General features: G+C 39.1%; 1 protein-coding gene across 4 annotated transcripts in view; it reads right to left on the reverse strand.

The window, feature by feature from the left end:
* The window catches only part of INPP4B (inositol polyphosphate-4-phosphatase type II B), a 337,675-nt gene that overhangs the window by 279,251 nt on the left and 39,420 nt on the right, over positions 1-19,004 (reverse strand). For 3 of the 4 annotated variants that reach the window (XM_082281863.1, XM_082281864.1, XM_082281862.1), the window contains exons 2-3: positions 13,824-14,046; positions 10,502-10,560 (exon numbers count right to left, since the gene is read on the reverse strand). In XM_082281863.1, the coding sequence (XP_082137989.1) occupies positions 10,502-10,560; positions 13,824-13,935 (171 nt within the window). In that variant the 5' untranslated portion in view covers positions 13,936-14,046. Of the gene's footprint in view, positions 1-10,501; positions 10,561-13,823; positions 14,047-19,004 lie in introns of those variants that run through there. The other variant, XM_082281866.1, reaches the window with a different exon arrangement.

A 19,004-nucleotide genomic window follows, 5' to 3' on the forward strand; every position in this document is an offset into this window, starting at 1 on the left:
AAGTGGGGTTTAACAGTAAGTAAAAAAATTTGACTAAAAAAAGACAAGAAAAAAATTCGCCCACAAGACCACATAATCAAACTCTCCCAAACCTAGAAATTCTCTTAATGTATAAAGTCTGCCATTGTCTCCTTCTTTCTACAAAGGAAAATAGAGCATGCATGATGTCAGCTACAGATGGTTTTCCGCATCTTTCACTTCTTCTGAACTTCTATTAGATAGCTAGAAAAATGCTCTAAGTATGCGAATTTTTGATTAATCTAGGTAACCTATTCAGTTTCCAAAAAAGTATTTAACTTACCCTAAAAAGCTAAAATTTGGTTAATATCTTGGCCAATCCTTGCCTGTAGCTAGTATTACTAATGTTCTACAAGCAGGCACATAATAGCAGATTTCAAACCTTTCTAATGAGGAACTCCACTGTGGTGGACTAATGGGTGGAAATTATAATACGGAGTAAAAGAAGAGAAATTGATAAAAATAAAATAATAGGAAGGTAAGGAGTTAACAGGTTTTGTAGAAGTGACATGTCACAAACTTGGTAGAGTAATCAGAAGCGCTGGTGTAGCACACATTTCTTTCAAAAAATGTTTACAAGGTCCTTGGCCAATTGCTTGAAAAAATTACACTGCAAAGGCATAAAAGACAAATATCTTCTATTAATAGATGCCCAGGTACAACAATGTGTATACCAAGGTGATAACTGAAAGCAGAGCTAATGGCTCTCAGTATCTCCACCAAGTGATCAAATATTAAGTGAAATTCAGTGCTGATAAGTGCAGCCTGTACACATTTGGCAAAGCACAACCGATTTTATAACACTGGACTTAAATTTAGCTCTCACCACTCAGCAAATAAGCTCTGGTGGCACTGTGGAGAATTAAGCTCAGTTCTCAGGGCTGGTCAGAAAAAGAATGGGGATAGTAAATAGTGCTCACTGGAGATACTGAACAAGAAGGCACCATTTTGCCCTTAACAGTCAATAGCTGCTGACATCCCAAATGTGAGGGTAGGATAGCACTACAGCCTTTCTTATAAATCAGAGGTATTCAACTTCTTCAGGGAAAAATGAAAATCTCATCTCAGAGTGAGAGATGGGTAAAAAACCTGGCCTTTTTCTTCTAGGCACAACCAGATGCCTGAAGCCTTGCTGCTCTCCTCTATTTCATGATATCCCCATGCTGGTGTCAAGATGACTCAGAAAAGTTACCTTTCATCCCTACAGCATGCAGGCCATGGCATCTGGGTTACAGCTGGGGCCTTGAGAGGAGTAAAACAGCCCCTCCCTCAGGCACCTTCTGGCAGCCACAAAACACATCCTATGTCAACCCCTCTCAGGAAAGGAGGTGGACAGAAAAAAACAACCCTTTATGCTTCACTTCCCAAAGGAGCAGAGGATGTGGCAGGCTGGGCCCTCTGCCCCTTGAGATCAGCCTGCTTTCAGACCTGGGAGCCACTGCAGCAGCAAGCACTAGAGCTAGTTAGGATCACTAATGCAACTTAAAGAGCAGCACCCTGAAGTGCATGTGTGTACATGCATATATACATATGCACAGCCCCTCTCCCCCTCGTGCTAAACAACCTTCACTAATGAGTATATGGTGGGGAAAGCAGCCTTGCCCAAAGATCTTTAATGGTCTGTTGGGTTCCACCCACGAGGTCCTTGGGCTGGCTGCCATCAATCACTTTGCAGCTGCAAGATGTCTCTAGCTGTACACAGACTCCTCTGACTTTCCTTCTTCACTCGTAAGCCGGCTCATGAAAGTCTAAAGCGAGTTTAATCAGCAGCCCCTGGCTTCAAAATCTTGCTTTAGGCCAAGAATAAAAGCAAGTTTTGCCCACACTAAATTACTTCAGTAGAGTGTTTTTCTTTAGGATTAGTTAACATTAATATAAGATGTTCATCTTAGGCTGGTAACCTAAAACTATTATCTGAGGAGATTGCTGCTGCCATCTACTGACAGCTTCCCTTATAAACAAAATTTAAAGCAGCTTAAACGGAGGTTGAAGTGAGACAAGCTGATGCAATAGAAAAGCCCAGCACGCACAGGCTGGCAGACAGGCTACACTATCCATACAACAGAAAAATGAAGTACAAATAATACTTCATATCAGGCACAGATCACTTTCAGTGAATGAGGAGTTTAGCAACAGTATCTTCACAAACAAGTTTACTACCTGAAACAGAAGAAATCTGATGTGAGTCATGTATTTTGAGGTGGTTTATTTTTGCTTGCTTGATTTTAAATAAAATGTGGGGGGTTCTTTCTTTGATTACTAGTCACTCAGCAATAAAGAAATGTAGGTATACTACTGCCAAGATTAATCTTTCACAGCATATTCTCTTAGAGTAATATCCCAGTTCAGACTAACATAATCAAATGTGGCAGTTCTGTGCTTGGTTTGATACAGTTTTGTTTTCCTAAGAGGTCCTTCACTGGCATGCATTGTGCAGCGAAACAGTTTCATAGGCCGAGAAGCTCTTCCAGCTACAGTTGACACCAACTTCAAAACACAAACCAAAATGTTTCCGTGATTCCCTTCAGCGCAGATTCACAGACTGCAGCAGGAGTCATCTCTTAATGCAGCATGTTAATACACTGGTATTATTAGCCTTCCTTCATCCCTAGGTTTCTTTCATGTGTTAAAAGCTAATATTTAAAGAGATAAATACCAAATATTTCACTTGCTGTCTACTCAGTTATAGACTGCTACACAATTTCTGCTGGGGACTTGTGCACAGCATTTCAAAGCCTTTCTTGTCTCCAGTATAGCTATCAGTATTAGGTATCCTCTAACCCAAACCAGACAGCTATCAGAGTCCTCTTTAAAAACCATAGCTTGCATTGCAAGTACTGGTCCCCAAGTCCCCAAAACAGCACAGTATGGAAGCTAATCAAGTACTGATCTTGTAAATTTATCTCAAATAGTGAATGCCCACTCATTCCCAGGACTCTCTGCAGTCATGTGAGAAGCCGTTCAACAAAAAGATCTGACGGACTCTGAGAACCGCCAGAGTAGCACCAAATCCAGTAAGAGCCACTGAACTGAGACAGAACCACATGGGGATGCTCAATAACCTTTTGTTAAATACAGTTATCTACACAATTATCTAGTCTAAACAAGACTAGTGCTTGATTACCATCAATTATGTAATTGTAACACATACAATTTGATCTATTACACAATTAAAATACACCAATTGCTGCAGGGATAGCAGAGAACAAAACAATTTTTAAAAAATTAAACTGAGCTAATTCTATTAGATAACACTTAAAATTCAGGGATTTGCTCAGATTAAAAGTTTATATTTATCACCCAAGGGCTTACAAATGCAGATCAGGGATCACAGGACCCTATAGTATTAACCACTGACAGATACAGAACACTGATGATAAACAAGAAAGCTGGAGAGTTTACACACCACAGACATGCAAACCCACCTCAGATTACACAAGAGCCCATGAACATTCAATAAAAACATTATCATTGTGAACTTCTGGCAAACATTATAGCAAAGATGATTTTTAAAGGCAGAACTTTGGGAAAGATAATGAGATTACATTTTTTATTAAGTGTCTTGTTTTGGTACTTCCTTGCTGGTTTGACAGATTTATGAACACATTTGTTGTCTGCTGGACACAGCATCAGAACTTTAAAGAAAACTTCAGAACAAGAACGGTACTGGAGACTGGGAAAAATCTTCACAGTGAAAACAAAAAGCTTACAAAAGGAGGGACACAAGCGTCTGATGCAAAGGAAAGAATGATGGTCAAAAAAATACCCCGAGAATAATTGGTTTTGCAAGAGGTCTAATGGGTCTAATGGTTATAACCAAATGTCCGCTTTACCAAGAACAGGAGAAGGACATTTCAGTAAATGAAAATGCAATATTAGATTAGCCCAGTCCAGACTTCTAGGTGATACAGAGCGGGAAAGAGCTGTCTATGTTAAAAAGAATCTGTAAAGCACAAAGATAGCCAGAACAGGAATACTTAGAAACACATTCCTGTTGAAAGCAATGCTAAAAACTATATGAGCAGCAGGAAGAGAAGTGATGTTTGCTTCAGCCATCAAAAGCAATGGGAGAAAGAATTTGACAGAAAAGATTAAGCAGCTGTTTGATTCCCACTGAAATTGAATTCACAGCTAAATGCACAGGAGGAGGTCTAAATGCACAGGCAAGATGAAAGTGCAGTTTGGACAAACAGGTATTGAGGCAGGTCTAGATGCAACTTAATACTGAGCAACATTCAGTTTAAAGTAGCATTTTCTCATGTATGCTTTGACCCTAGGTACAGCAAAGCATCAATCCCTCAAAAGAATAAAATCAATGGAAGAAGTTGACAGTGTCCGTTGCTTCCAACACTAGCTCACCCCCTGGCTGTGGCTCCTTTTTGGTCTTTGTCAGTCAGACACGAACAAGAGATGCTTCCCAGCTCTCATTTGGAAGAGTTTATTCAATGATTAGTAAAAGACTGTTCTGTAGAGTGCAAGGAATAGCAACAGGACCGGGGAGGATTCTGGGGGGGAAATGCAACGGAGGACACTGTAAACAAAGCAATACTTCAGATATCAAACCGAGCAGTGGGCACAGCTGGTGAAGCAGGCAGGTCAAGGACAGGTGGGCACAAAAGAGGAAGGAGTGTCATTAAGCCTGCTTACACCATGGAAAAGCTAAAGGAAAGGAAGGCGTGGAACAAGTTAAGCAAGAGATGAAAGCAGACACTGAGGAAAACCAGGAGACAGAATGGATTATCTAAGTGAGAACAGGTTATAAGAAAGGTCTGACTCCAAGAGCAATGGAAGGGAGGAGAGGGCTTTATTATGTGGAGAGCAAGTCAGTCATATCTGGAATGGGGAAGGAGAAGCAGCAAGAAAATGGAGGGAATCAGATGGCAAAAGAGAAGTAGGGCTTGCCAGGATCCTGTTAAGAAGGAAAATGAGATATAAAATCTTTCAGTTCATAGTAAAAATAGGAGCAAATGATTATTCCCATCCCTCAGTGGGTAAAAACTGCATTTTCAAGTACTGTTGGAAAGCAGACTGCAGCAAAAGTCAGCTCACAGACCTTAGTGGTACTGCACAGACCCTCGGAAACAAAATCCCAGTGTGCTCTTGCTGCCCCAAGGAGAGGTGGCCTTCTGCTATCACAGGGCTTTGTATTGGCATTATGTACATCACGCTCAGCAGGGTTCTAAAGCTAGAGTTTACAGCATTCAGCTAGCACAGAGTTCTCTGCACAGCATTATCCCAATTCAAAATGGCTAAAACCATCATGAAATCTTGACCAAAAAAACCTATTTAAATTAAGGCATGCAAAAATGTAAGCTTTCCAAAATGCCTTCACAGTATAACATAAGGAGGAGCAAAACTGGTTCTTTAAAAAAGACCAAACATAAGTAAGGGACTTTAAACATATGTAAGATCTCTCACTGACCTGAATGCATGTCTACAGTAACAGGAAAATACCTCACACTAAGGCAGGTTCAAAGCCCATGTGGCAACACCTCTCCTCTCAACACAACCAAATTTGTTTGAGTCCTTCACTAAACGCTGCCTGATATTTACATATTTATGGATAGCTATACATTTATATGCACATGTATATTGTATAGACCTAACATTCCAGCAGTCAGAGGACAACTCACATCCCAGTTAAGCGCAGGCAAAAGCACAGGCAACATTGGGGCTGAGAACACACAGAAACACATTGAGACTTCTGAACCATGAAGGGGGGTGATAAGGCTTTCAGACCTGCCTGTACCACACTTTCGTAATCTTTCCACTTTCTTCTCCATTTAGCACACTTCCTACTGCAAATCAAAATCTTACCAACACAGCAACAACATATTTCACTGAAACTTACGGACACAGATTCACTTACCTGCTCCTCAGCTTGCAGATATTGCAGAATGTGCTCATAACTAATATCATACATGTAGTTTATAGGCAGAGAAAAACCACACTGAGCAATGACATTCAATCCCAAAGCTATGCTACATTGTGCAGCAGCACTTATTCAGCTGCTCAGTCTTTAAACTGACACAGAGCATGCTCTAGAAAATTAAAATCACTGCTGAAAAATGGTTTATAGTAAGTACATCCTTAGCCAGAAGAGACACTTTTATTTCAAGATGCCCTGGAGGGATCACTGACTTACAGAATGCTAAAACACACACATACAAAAACTTCATATTCTAACAGATCAGAAAAGACTCCACGGCTTCAATATATAAAAAGCAATCTCATTCTGTAAGAATATTTTAAAAATATCAAATTTGAGTGAAAAATACTAAAACTCTACAGCTATGAAAGAGTGAAAATACATTGTGTATGCCTGCCTGATGCATATAAGATTCTCTGATACATTCTCATGTTTTTATGGCAGAATTTACATACAAGTATGCCATGAAAACCCAAATAACATTTTCACAGCTGCATTACAATGTAATTCACATCAGAAATTCAGGATTATGTCACTATTCTATTATTTCTACCTTGCATGTGGTTCTCTGGTTATTGATGTATGAGTCAATCTGAAATCTTACTTTCAGGCTTTTTTTGCCAACTGTTAGTAACACATTACACTTGCGAAAAATGCTGTAACAACGTAATTTATGTTAAGCTTTCACATACATTACAGGAAAGCTTGTTTTTATTGATAGCATAACCATTTGGACTTACTCTTTAAACTTGTCTTCAAAATCTTAAGCCAAACTGAGAGTGTTCATAGGATGCAAAGGCACATCTGCCACTTCCTGGCAAGCACACACAGCCCACACACACAAACTCAAGGTCTGAGAACTTTGCACAGGAAGGTATTAGCAAAATACACTTCCCACAGGGGATCGTATCTGTGGTTGGTCAGGCTGCCACCCACCCACCCGCTCTATAATTGCCTCTTCTTAGCAGGACTGGGGGAGAAAATAAAATTTAAATGCTAATTGGTGAAGATGAAGACAAGGAGGTTACTTGCCAATAACCATCACAGGCAAAACAGGTTCAACCCAGGAAGATGAATTTAAGTTTATGCCAATTAAAATAGACTTGGATAACGGATAATAAGAAACAAAGACAAGAACTAAAACAGCTTCCTCCAACCCCCTTTTTCCCAAGGTACAACTTCATATTCCTTCATCCTCAACTACTTAAATTCCTTGTCCACACCTCCTAAAGTGGCACAGGGTGATAGGGAATGGGGTTACAGTCAGTCCATAACAGCTCCTCTCTGCCACTCCTTCTTCCTCATGCTTTTCCCCTGCTCCAGCATGGATCCTCTCCATGGACTACAGCTCCTTTCAGAAGAACCAGCTCCAACATGGGCTGGCCATGGGCTACAGATCATTCAGAGTATATCCATATCCCCCTGTATAGTCTCCTCTACCTAGAGCAGATTCACTCCTTCTCTGATTTTAGTGTTTGCAGGGCTATTTCTCCCACTTCCCTTTCCTAAATATGTCTTCCCAGAGCCACAACTTGCATTGCTGGTGGGCACAGCTGTGTCCTGTGGTGCAGAGCCCCTGACCTTTTTTCACAAAGGCCACACTTGCAGACCCCTCACTGCTATAACTTGGCCATCTACAACCAATGCAATATGGCAGGGAACCGACGGGGGGGGGGAGGGGGGAAACAACAAAAAAACCACCCACCTACCCACACCACACAAAACCACACTGAAGTCTACAAAGGAAAAAGTTTCACTAACACCAGCAAATGTTAGGTTGTGTCTCAGTTCAAACTTAACTAACTTTACTGCCAGACGAAATAAAATAAATATCCTTAAGATGCCTAACAGTTTATTGTCCTGCATCTGAATATGAAAAAGTGGAAGAATTAACCACATTTTCTCCCTACACTGAAAATTTATTCCCATTCTACTCAAGATTTACAGCACAGATAAGTGCAATTTCACAGAGAAGGTTCTTTTTATACAGGTAGCATAATTTTTGAACATCTGAACTAAAATGAGAATCTGCCATTAAACTCTAAGTATTTGTATATACAGACATGCACGTGCCCCTGAGAGCAGTTAACAAATAGTAGCAAATCAGGCTTTGCTTCATGACAGTGACCTCTGGAGTTAATAGTTCAGCATTCAGATGATCTTCCAAAACACCAAATTGACTTTTCTTCCATGTCAAGCCATAAGCCAAGTCAGATTCCAGCAACAAAATAGAAACTTCTTCATCAGTGCTGTTTGAGACATATCTTTCACACACTGCCTACTGAAAGCTCTGCTAATTCAAGCAAAGAGCAGAAAACTGGCAACCATGCTTATTAAGATCCTTAATAACTTTTATCAAGACTATTTTTTGTTATTATACTGGCAAACTAGCTCTCAAAATTTAAACTATGACTTTATATGGCAACAATCTGCTTTAGACGGAAACCTGTTCATTTCTAGGATGATATAAGATGAGTGTACAGAGTACACTCACTTCTGTCCTCACAGCACACAAATTGCTTTGGTTTTACTTAGTATGCCTATAAATTGCATCTTTTGAAACATGGATATGAGATTCCAGAGAGATTTGTCTTTGTCAAAGAAGCTGTCCTTTATAGTACCCAACAGATGAAGCCTCTGAAAGTGACTGTTTTACAAATTCCTGGGATATAAGCTGACTAGGAAGTGCTACATCATTTAGTTTGATCCATTGTAAGACACTGCCCTTTAATCACTCAGTGGTCTCTGTACTGAGTCTGCTACGCTGTGACATTTTAAAACTAAGCACCTGCTGCTATATCTCACCACACTTGGACTTCACTGCCCAATCATTCTGTGATCAGATTCATTTGTCTGACTTCCATTTCCAAGTTTCTCTCTTATTGTGATCTCCCTAATTAAAGAAATTACCAGATAAAATCACCTTTTGAAATCTAATTAATTACTTTTGAAAATTAATCATGTCACTAGTCTTTTTATAAGCTAAAATTTGTCAAATCTCCTGGTTTCTCCCATAACTCCTGCAAATTTTGAAAACTTGTTTAAACAAAGAAAGCAGAATAAGATGCTGTTTTCTAGCTCTGACCTGGACGTAGAGTGAAAATCACCCACCTATTTAACTGGCTCCATCAAACTGCAGCATTTCAAGGGGAATTCCCATTTATTTCCTGCAAGCATAAATAATTTCAGCAACAAGACATTAATTTGTGTCTCACTCTCCAAGTTTCTCAAAATGCAGCTTTAAATTTCAAAAGCCTGAGTGGACCTAGCAGTTGATTTCCACAAAACTCTCCCACTCCTTTCTTCACTGTTGCAAAGTTGATCCAAACACTTCCGTAAATGGTTTCACAAAATGCCAAGGCTTCCATGAAAACAGGGCACTTGGAGGAGCGTGGCATAGAAAAGAGTAGTTTCAAATTTAAAGCCCTTCACTAAAAATAGTTTCTGCAAGTCACACAGCAGAATGATAATGCATGAAGGTGTGACAAAGGGGTGGCCATGAGCTTGTTGTCACCTACGTTAAACTTGTCAGACCATTACCAGCCAGGGGAATGCAGCTGGATAAAATTCAAGCCAGAGAAACCCTTACATCCTACTGTTTCCTTTTGTTTGCTAACATACAGAGATCTCTCACATGCTCCTGAACAGTGCTTTGAAAGCAAACGCTGCTTTAAAAATGTACCATATGTGCACATTCATCACTATATTAAGATAAGTCACTATATCACATTAAAAAATCTTTCCAACAAAATACACACTCTGCCCAGCAGTACAATCATTTCCATCCAACTGCTGGTTCATACAGTACAAAAATATCCTGGAAGCCAATTATAAGTACTTACTGTTAACAGGTGAGCATCTCAAGCTGCACGCTATCCTCAATTCTTTGCAGTCCAGTGCTATTTTCAGGCAACTACAGAAGCATGTCCATAGTATCAGACAGAAGGGGTAGGAAAAAGGGCAATTCCACACTTAGTGCTTGTTCATTCCAGGAGATGAGTGGCCTAAACTCCTAATAAAGCCAATGACAAACGAGGGCACTCAGCAGCTCGTGCAACTCTTTCCACTGCATGCCAGGGTCAGAGCCTATTTTAATAGGCCCTTCATATTAGGCATATAATTGCCTTATACAACAAAGAAAGAGAAAATACCATTCTTTATAACAGATTTAGTTACAAAATCAAACTAAAAAGTTGTAGTCAAGGTCTGAAATTTCATCTTGAACATTGCTACAATGCCTCATTTAGCTGTGAGATTTTGTTTTCATTATTCCAGTGGATTTGGTGGAGTAATCCTGGATTTAGACCTGTGTATATTATGAGCAGACCCTGGGTATATATTTGTGATTCAGCTAAAGGATGTTGATATCATGAAGAATAGCCAGTGTTACAGACAGCAAACAATGGATTTTTTTCCTTTCCACTCTTCTAATAATAGTGATTTATATTTTTTGTCCTTAAAAGCACAATGTCAATGTAGCTATCATCAAAAAGGATTACTCAAATTCTCACATTAGACTACCACGTCCAGAAAAGCAGTAGAGAAATGAATTACCTTATTTTTCATTAGAAAAAGTAGATTTCCTTTCAGTCGGCACCATCTCTCCTTCGGTTCTGCATGCAAAGAGGTAAGAGATTAATAAAAACCACCTTTTGTCTTCACACATTAAATGCTTCTTAAAGAAGGTGAATTAGTTATAAAGGTCAGAAAAGAAAATCATTATCAACCAAAACAAGACAGCTTAACTCAGTGGCTGCCTACGTTAGATGCCAAATAACTTCCCAGAAGGTTTCTTCTACTCTGCAGCCAGGAGAATTGGTGACTGCAGCACACACTCAACACTGTTTTCCCAGCTTTTCTCCCTCTCCCTCTTCCTCACATGGGAGCAGAAAAAGGCACTTCAGCATGCAACACCTTTTGCTCCCATCATTGCAGAAGATCTAAACTAATCCATGTTAAAGCAGAAAAACATTCACTATTACACTTATATTAGAACGTGCTAATCTGAAATTACAATTTTCAGAACATAAGAAAAGGAGTAAAATGAGACCTAAATATTTACAGCCACTTTGCTATTACTGTTTTGCTATACTTTTTAAAAGTGCTTAACCCGTGGGAACAACATCTTTTTGTTTATAGACACATGGCAGGCATGTAAACAAACTTTTGAGAATGGGGAATGTTTCACAACTTCACAGTAAGTGAGTGGGTCAAAAAACTTTAAAAAGTTATTTTTCCATAAACAGATGACTTTTAATATTGCATTATTTTTCTTTTTACAAATACACTTGTAGGTGTATGTGTAGATACATACAGACACAAACATATTATAAACATACACAGATATAAATCTCACAGACTAATGTGACCTCTTTAGAGATAATTTCTTAAAAGAGTGTCCTGGGTTGCAGTGTATTCTATTACCATCCCCATGAGCTGTTGAAATCAGGTGGGGCAGTGTTTCCTTGCCTCCTCCCCCCAGACTATCTTTCTGGTAATGGCCCATCATTGTCCTGCCACATGACTCAGAGATAACTCCCTCTGGACTATCTTCTGTTAATGAGCCTAATCAACACTTGGCCTCATGACTCATTACCCCATTGTGAGATGCTCCACCCAGAGAGAGGAACAAAGCATCCCATTGTGGATATAAGCTGAGATGCTGAACACCAGAGACAACCCTTCCACTGGATTTCCAGAGGACAGGAGCTACACAGCCACCACTGGACCTGAGGAAGAGCAGACCCTTTTTCTACAGGATCACCACTTCAGAAGACTGCAGCCACCATTCTATCAGACTGCTACCACCACCCTGACTAACAGGGCGTCAGGCTGTATCTTGACTCTGTCAGTTTGAACCAGTGTTTACTTTTATTTTTTCCTTTTCTTTAATTTCCCTGTTTAATTGTTATTCTGACTTGGTGCCTCCAACTGGTTTGTTTTCAAACTAGTACAAAGAGGAAGAAATATTTTTACACAAGATGTATTCTTTTGCATTTTTGAGAGGGGACATGAAACCCTGTACCTCAGACAGTGTTGGAATTGCTAGGGAGCTGGAAGAACAGCTGTACCTTAAGGTCATGTTATTCTACAGCTGCCTCTGAGGAATTCTTGTATTTCCCTAAGCTGGCCACCACTAAGAACATTATATTGAGCAGAAGGATGTCTTGTTACAGTAAACAAATAAATAAAATTCTCTTTTCCTCTTGATAATTTCAATAGGCAACATTTGAAAATCAGAGTAGCTTTTTCCCCTCAAGAAAGTGGGAGGTTTACACTTACAGGCACTGGGACTTAGAATAACTATGTTCAGTAATAACCTGGGGGGTTTTCTTAGAAAAGGAATTTAAGTTCCTGCATCTTATCAGACCTACTAGTGCAAGGACAATACAGAAAATAACATAATATAATTTGATGCACATCCACCAACTAAAAACTTAAACACAGTCATCAGATCGAGTATGTAGCTTTAGAGTACAAGTACAGGATGCTGCTAAGATAAATTCCATCCCCCAGAACCCTGTGGGCACCAGAAGGAAGGAATCACATTCACACTGCAGCCTTTTCAGATAAAAGGCATTTTTCCATAGGATTGGGATAGTCATTACCTTATAAGTGTGAAAAATAAGCAAGTCCAAAGATTAGTCAGACTAACAATGACAAACCTATCAGTGAACAGGATACACAGTGACCAACATGCCCTGGCAGAAAGAACCCTTCTTCTCAAGGGATCATAATGTGATTGCTGGGAGCCAAAAGGATTTACCAGGCAATAGGAACATCCCACACATGCATTGCTCCTTAAACACTTTCCCAGAATCTACCACTGACCATGGCACAGATAGCCCACGATACTGGGCTACAGAAATGTTTGGTATCTCTCCAGTAAATGTAAGGTTTTTAACAGTATTAGCAATAATAACACTCAACATAATCATAAGTAACAGAAAATTCAAAACATCCTCAAAACATCAGATATCAACCAGGAAGGGCTTGATATGCTGCCAACAATGAGTACACAGGGTATGTAAACCTGGTGAGGAACCTCAAGGCAAACAGAAGTGAAAGCTTCCTAAAGCCTCCGGCCCAGGAAGTTTGCTTTACCCTCCACAGGAAATTCTGGCTATTTATGATTAGAAAATGCATGTTGTGGTTTTACCAAGGGCATGTATAAACTATTCTGAAAATGTGGCACAGAACTTGCTCAGCCCCTTATAACTGAGTCTGTGCTGGTTTTGAGCTTGTTTGGGTTTTTTTCTAATACAATAAAAGTAAATACAGTCACAATGAAGATCAACTGGGACAAGTGAAAATAGAACATTTGTTGCTCCTGAAATTATTGTGTTAAGACTGATTTTATCACTAAACATGAGCTATTTTCTAACAGCTACTGAGGGAATAGAGGTTTATTCAAGCTTACTGAAAATTGAAAGACATTTAAAATATGGTCATAAAAGCCTGAAGAAACCTGCAAAGGAGGTGGGAAGTGAGTCATGGAAAATTTATCCTGATGAAAGAACAGAGTCTTTAGAGATGGGAGGGGTAAATCCTGAGGAACTGGATATCTAATTTTTAAAACACGACAACCAGTGACTGGTGACTAGAATTTACTAGCAGAGGAAAACCAGTTTTTGTTTACAGGAAAAAAAAAAAAAGTCATGTTAAGGACTTGTACTCTCTTTCTCATGTATATGACAAAGGAAACTTTGCAAATTAGTTTTAAGCCTCAGTATTCAGAAAGGTATTTAGCACTAGTCAAGCATCAGTAATAAAGAAAACAAAAACCTGAGGTGTATGTGATTAGTGAAACCAAACTAACAGCTGCACAGAGCATGCACAGCAACCAGGAGTAGTTTTCAATGCAAGTCATTTTTACCTATTAATTTTTCATCCCCGACCACTCTGCGAATCTTCAGTTTTCCTTCCTTGTCAAAACAACCTGATGGGCACCTGGCCAACTGCGCCAGATCTTTAGCATTGAATCTCATGGGGTTGCCAGGGAAGAGGATGAAGACGAGTAAGAGATGGAGGAGGACAATGATGGTGCTGCTTAATCTGTTGAAGCTGAGCAAAATCTAGACAGCAGATGTGAAGGTCAACTGAAATGTTAAAAACAAAAAAAAAAAAAAAAAACTCAAAAAGATGCCTATGTTTATTGTGATTTCCATTCTATTGTGCACTCCAAACACTACTTTCTTTTCATAATATGTGAGCAGTGGAAGTAATAGGGGAAAAAACCCAAGGTCACATAGGTGACCCCTCACACTTCCTAAGAAAGAAAAATTTAGTTTCCTTTCAGTAGTTCTAGAACCTCATGCAGAAGCTATAATTTTATGCGGTATTTCCACAGTTAATTAATACCACTAAAAATATATTTTGGCTATAGGCATGTAAATAACTAGAAAGCTCAAATATGCATTTAGTGGGCAGGGGGAAGAGGGTAGATCGCCTTTTATTTCCATCGCCGTCACGGGAACAATAGCTCTAACAAAATACCAAGTGTTAACTATAAAAGTTTACTATTCTCAGAGTTCTCAGTTCTTTCGGAACATTTTCTTCTGTGGTTTCAGGAAATGAGTTGTGCATTTCTCTCTTTCAGCTCCCTCCTCTCCGCCCCCCGCCCCCCCCCAAAAAAAAAAAAAAAAGAAAACCAACCCAGCAGCTTTCATTTATTGGAACTACATAAGCTGAACTTAATGAAAAAAAACTATACTTGACACATATAAGAGATCTTTGCTTCTTTTTCAAAACCTCTCCTCTGTTTATTGGAAATTATTTTAATATTAAGTTCCATAGGAGTTTTGACCACTGGAGATTTGAAAATAAGTATTTTTGTCCAAATTGCAGTTAACACAGCACCGTTTCATACTGTTGTAAGGATAAGAAAATAAGGGCAGAAAAGTAGTTCTAGAGATCTTCCTTTTAATCCCCGCAATATTCTATGCTTTTAATATGCAACACTTTTGTAAAGGCCTTTCTCAAAAAAAGAATTCTTGGTATGGCCCTTATACAATCAAGCAAGTAAAGGCTGTCAGATGGATTTTAATACTCCTATGCAGTCTAAGAAAAAAAACCTGCCCAATCCTCAGCACATGGGCTTCAGAAACCAGTTTCAGTCTCTAAATCAGAAGCCTTTATTCTTCAGAGAGCAGCATTGACATCTTTATATGGTGGAGAACTACAACTCTTAATTCCTGATCAAGCTCCTCTCAACTGTTGAGCTGAAAGACAAGTTACATTTTCTGCACTGTATCTTTCTGTGGGCCCCTTCATTCCTACTTTTACCTCTACATTCACTTTCTTACTGTGTTTATCTCCCAAGCAATGGCCACTGCTGTGTCCTGTAATTTCCAGTAGCCATACCACAGCCAATTCCAATAGTTCTATGACAGTGAAAGCAGACCTAACTTAACTATTACTTTGTACATCTGAAAAATAACCAAGTCAAAAATATGATGTTCTGAAGACAAATCACCAAGTAATTTTTTCCTCCTATGGAGGTTCTATAGAACTGGCATAAAACTAAAAGTCCTTTAGTTTCCCTTACATTATCAAACACCCTGGCAAGCAAGGAAAAGAATACATGCAAGCAGTCCCAACATGTATCTAAGCAGTAGAGGGTGCTGCTCCAACTTTTCTGTTCGTTCCCGCACATATCTTTCTTATTTTCCTTGAGCATCAGCAGCTATACTTCTTTTACCCCATCTTCATAACCTTCTTGAAATAACCTCATAACTTCGTGGTCAGCTCAAAACCTGACCTACAATTTCCAGCACAAGGACGCTGTTGTGCACAAAATGAGCTACCAGAGGCTCCATCATGCAGGTGCAGCTGGCTGCCAATGTTTTGTAAATTGATAGACTACAGCTGTTGGAAGATGATTCATACAGCACTTACAAATGGGATATTTATCATACACTGTAATCTTACACTATGAGCATATTCAGCACTGGAGACCAAATCCACCCAAATTGGCTGGTTGGGCCAGAGGACACATGAAACCCAGCCACAATGGACCCTCGCAAAAGGAACTTTGGAACTGGTAGTGCAGACATTCCTACCAGTCTCCATATGCTGAATGGAATTAATTCTTTATTTTGTTTTACAGCCACAGACTGTGTTTTTAACAACAGAGAACACAGTCTTTGCAATAGACCTATTTGGTTTTCAAGAAAAACAACAAACAAGTTTTGCAAGCTAAACAATTTCTGTAGTCTCCAAATGTGCACTGCTTTGGTTTTGGCTGGTTCCCTCTTAGATAGATACCTTGCACACCTTTCACACAGCTCATTGGTGCCCTTCTTGTTCTAGAGAACAATGTTCTAGAAATCCAACAGCAACCTTCCTCCTTATTGGTTTGTGAACCAATCAGTTCCAGTCCCTTTTCTAAGCACTTTATAAATCTACCCTAAACAGCATCTTCATCTACTTACAGTTATTCTTGATTGAAGCAATCTCTTTGAGTAGAATAAAGAAAATCAGAACCTATGAGTCTGGTCCCAGATGGAAAAGCCTTGAAAACTGTCAGTAATTGAATGAAACCTAAGTTATCAAAGCAAATAAAGGTAACTGGCTAAACTCTAATTATGCTTAAATGCAGTAATTACTGTAATGCACAGATATCTATACTCCATATAGAACTGCAAAACACAGAATGTCAGGAGATGAGACAAGTTGTAAAGCTCTATTAAGAAAGCATTCATTTTCCAGCAAAGGAAAAAAAAAAGCCAGGTAAACAGAATACACAGGGCTTCTGGAAAGGCTATTAAAAGGAATAAAGAAGTTCCAGGAGGAGATGTGCATATTGATTTTGTTATTTTGCCCTCCAGGGGAGATAGTACATATCTTGCACTCATCTATCAGTAAAGTGGTAACAGCCTAGAAATTCCTTTTATCACATCTGTGCACCACTTGCTCTGCATAGGAGCCATAACATGTAAATCATGGGGAACAGTAAGAGCAGTACACAGCAGTAGAACCCTTGAGACCGCACACTTTGGTACGTATCATATCAGCCAGTACCTGGAAACGCAAGGCAGCAGGGCCAGCAGTTCCACAGCAATAATAATCAAGGTGCCTGTTCCCTGGAAGTTTGCCAGAGAAGCTAAACTAATCTGACAATGTCTGAATATTATTCAGACCTAAAAGGTATAAGAGATCATGGGATTCAAACTTGGTTTTAACTTAGAAACTCAATGGGCATCCAAAGGCTATCGCAGACAGTCAACATAACCAGGGATCACAAAAATAAAATTAAAGGTAAACAACCCCCAAAGGACATGTCTGTCTTCAGCTGCAGAACTGGGTCTCCTTGAAGTAGCAGAAAGACTTTCTAGCTCAATAATCCACTTCCCTTCTGCCTCCATTTCAGACTGAAACTGTCAGTTAGGGAAACTACTTAGTCATGTATCACCTTTAAATGTTTGTCCTAGATAATTTCTTTCCTAGCATGAACTCAGATAGAAAAGATATTATCCTCAGTTATTTAACACCACTGGTTCAAGAGACAGGCATTATTTAATTCTCATGGCTAGAGACAGAGGCATGCTGAGTCTAAGGTCCCTCTCAACAATCTTCCACACACAATCACAAAAACATAATTTATAAACAAACTGGACCAGACAATTACATTGTGAGTGGCCAGGAGAGAAAGAGGTGGAGGAGTCTGTGTCATTAGAAACAATGATTTTAGAACAGATGACCATTTTGACAGCTCATAGACCACAAAATTTATCTATTTCTCTGCTGGATGTCCCCTGTCTCCCTGCATTTGAAGTTAGAGTTTTCATGATCACTTTCTATGGACAGGGAAAAATCAGATCTATTTGATTCATGCGACACAGAAAGAGCTGCAACATGTAGTTACTGTAAGCACCAGCCTTATAGTTTCACATCTGATTAGTACAATGAGAGAAAAGCACATTTTAGATCACTTGAAGAGATGTGAACCCACCTCTTACCCTCTACAAAAACATTAGAAGTCAAGAAACCCAGTAGCATGTTTGAGTACATTTTTAAATTACAAGGAAGTTTTATCATATAAAACCTGCACAAAATTGACTTCAGTACTTAAAGGCTAGCATGAATAACAGCTACCCACTGAAAAATCTGGAACTCTTTCACCCTGCAGAACAGCTACCAAAGCATATTTTATTCGTTTCGGACAACCACCATGCTGTACCTGTCCAAAGCAGGAAGTGCAGGGGGTCACTACTGCAAGCACAAAAGGGAGTAAGCACCTTCATGGCTGCATGCACTACCCTGAAACAACACTTTCAGCAGTCTCTTAGGTTCCAAGTTTTCTTACAGATCATAAGCCCAGATCAACATCAAATCAGTGCATAATACCTTGTAGCTTTCATTAGTACTGCCTATAATTCTAGATATTTTGGTAAAGAGTTAAAATACAAGCCTTTTAATACTGCAATCTCCTAAACCTCTGAAACAAGGTCAATAAAATTGACTGCCCAATTTCACTAGTTTAGCTATGTCAAAAAGAAAAACACCTGAACTTACATCTTCAAGTCCTCAGAGATCCTGCCAAATACATTCTAAACTCCCATTCTCTTCCTTTGAAAAGGTACAATATTTTTAGTTCACATCATTTTGCATTAAGAACTTCTTTACTCTTTGCAACACACAGCACAGAAAACAGCCTTCAAAAGGAAAGCTGCAAAATCAGTCCATAATTTTGTCTTCAAAAATTATACTCTTTTTAAGCAAAGAGATATTGTTAATTCCTCATACTGTCTCTTTATTAGGTCATGAAATATAAATAACATGTTGTGCTCCCCCATTAAAACTCTCCATTCTATCCCTGATCCCTTCACATTGAAACAAAACACTAGGTTTTCGGCCTTGGACTTAGGAAATGAGAGTTAAAGGCAGAGTCAGCAAAAAGAATTAATACATGGCAGGAGTTTCAAATAGGCAGAAATATGGACATACCTAAGTAAAAATTTCAAAAATCTATACTTAAATCTATATTTAAGTTTTTACCTTGAAAATCATTAACAGCTGATCAGCAGGGAAGAAAACTCCTGGTTGACATAAATTC

The sequence above is a fragment of the Coloeus monedula genome (assembly GCF_965178545.1).
Source record: "Coloeus monedula genome assembly, chromosome: 5".
NCBI classification, from domain to species: domain Eukaryota; kingdom Metazoa; phylum Chordata; class Aves; order Passeriformes; family Corvidae; genus Coloeus; species Coloeus monedula.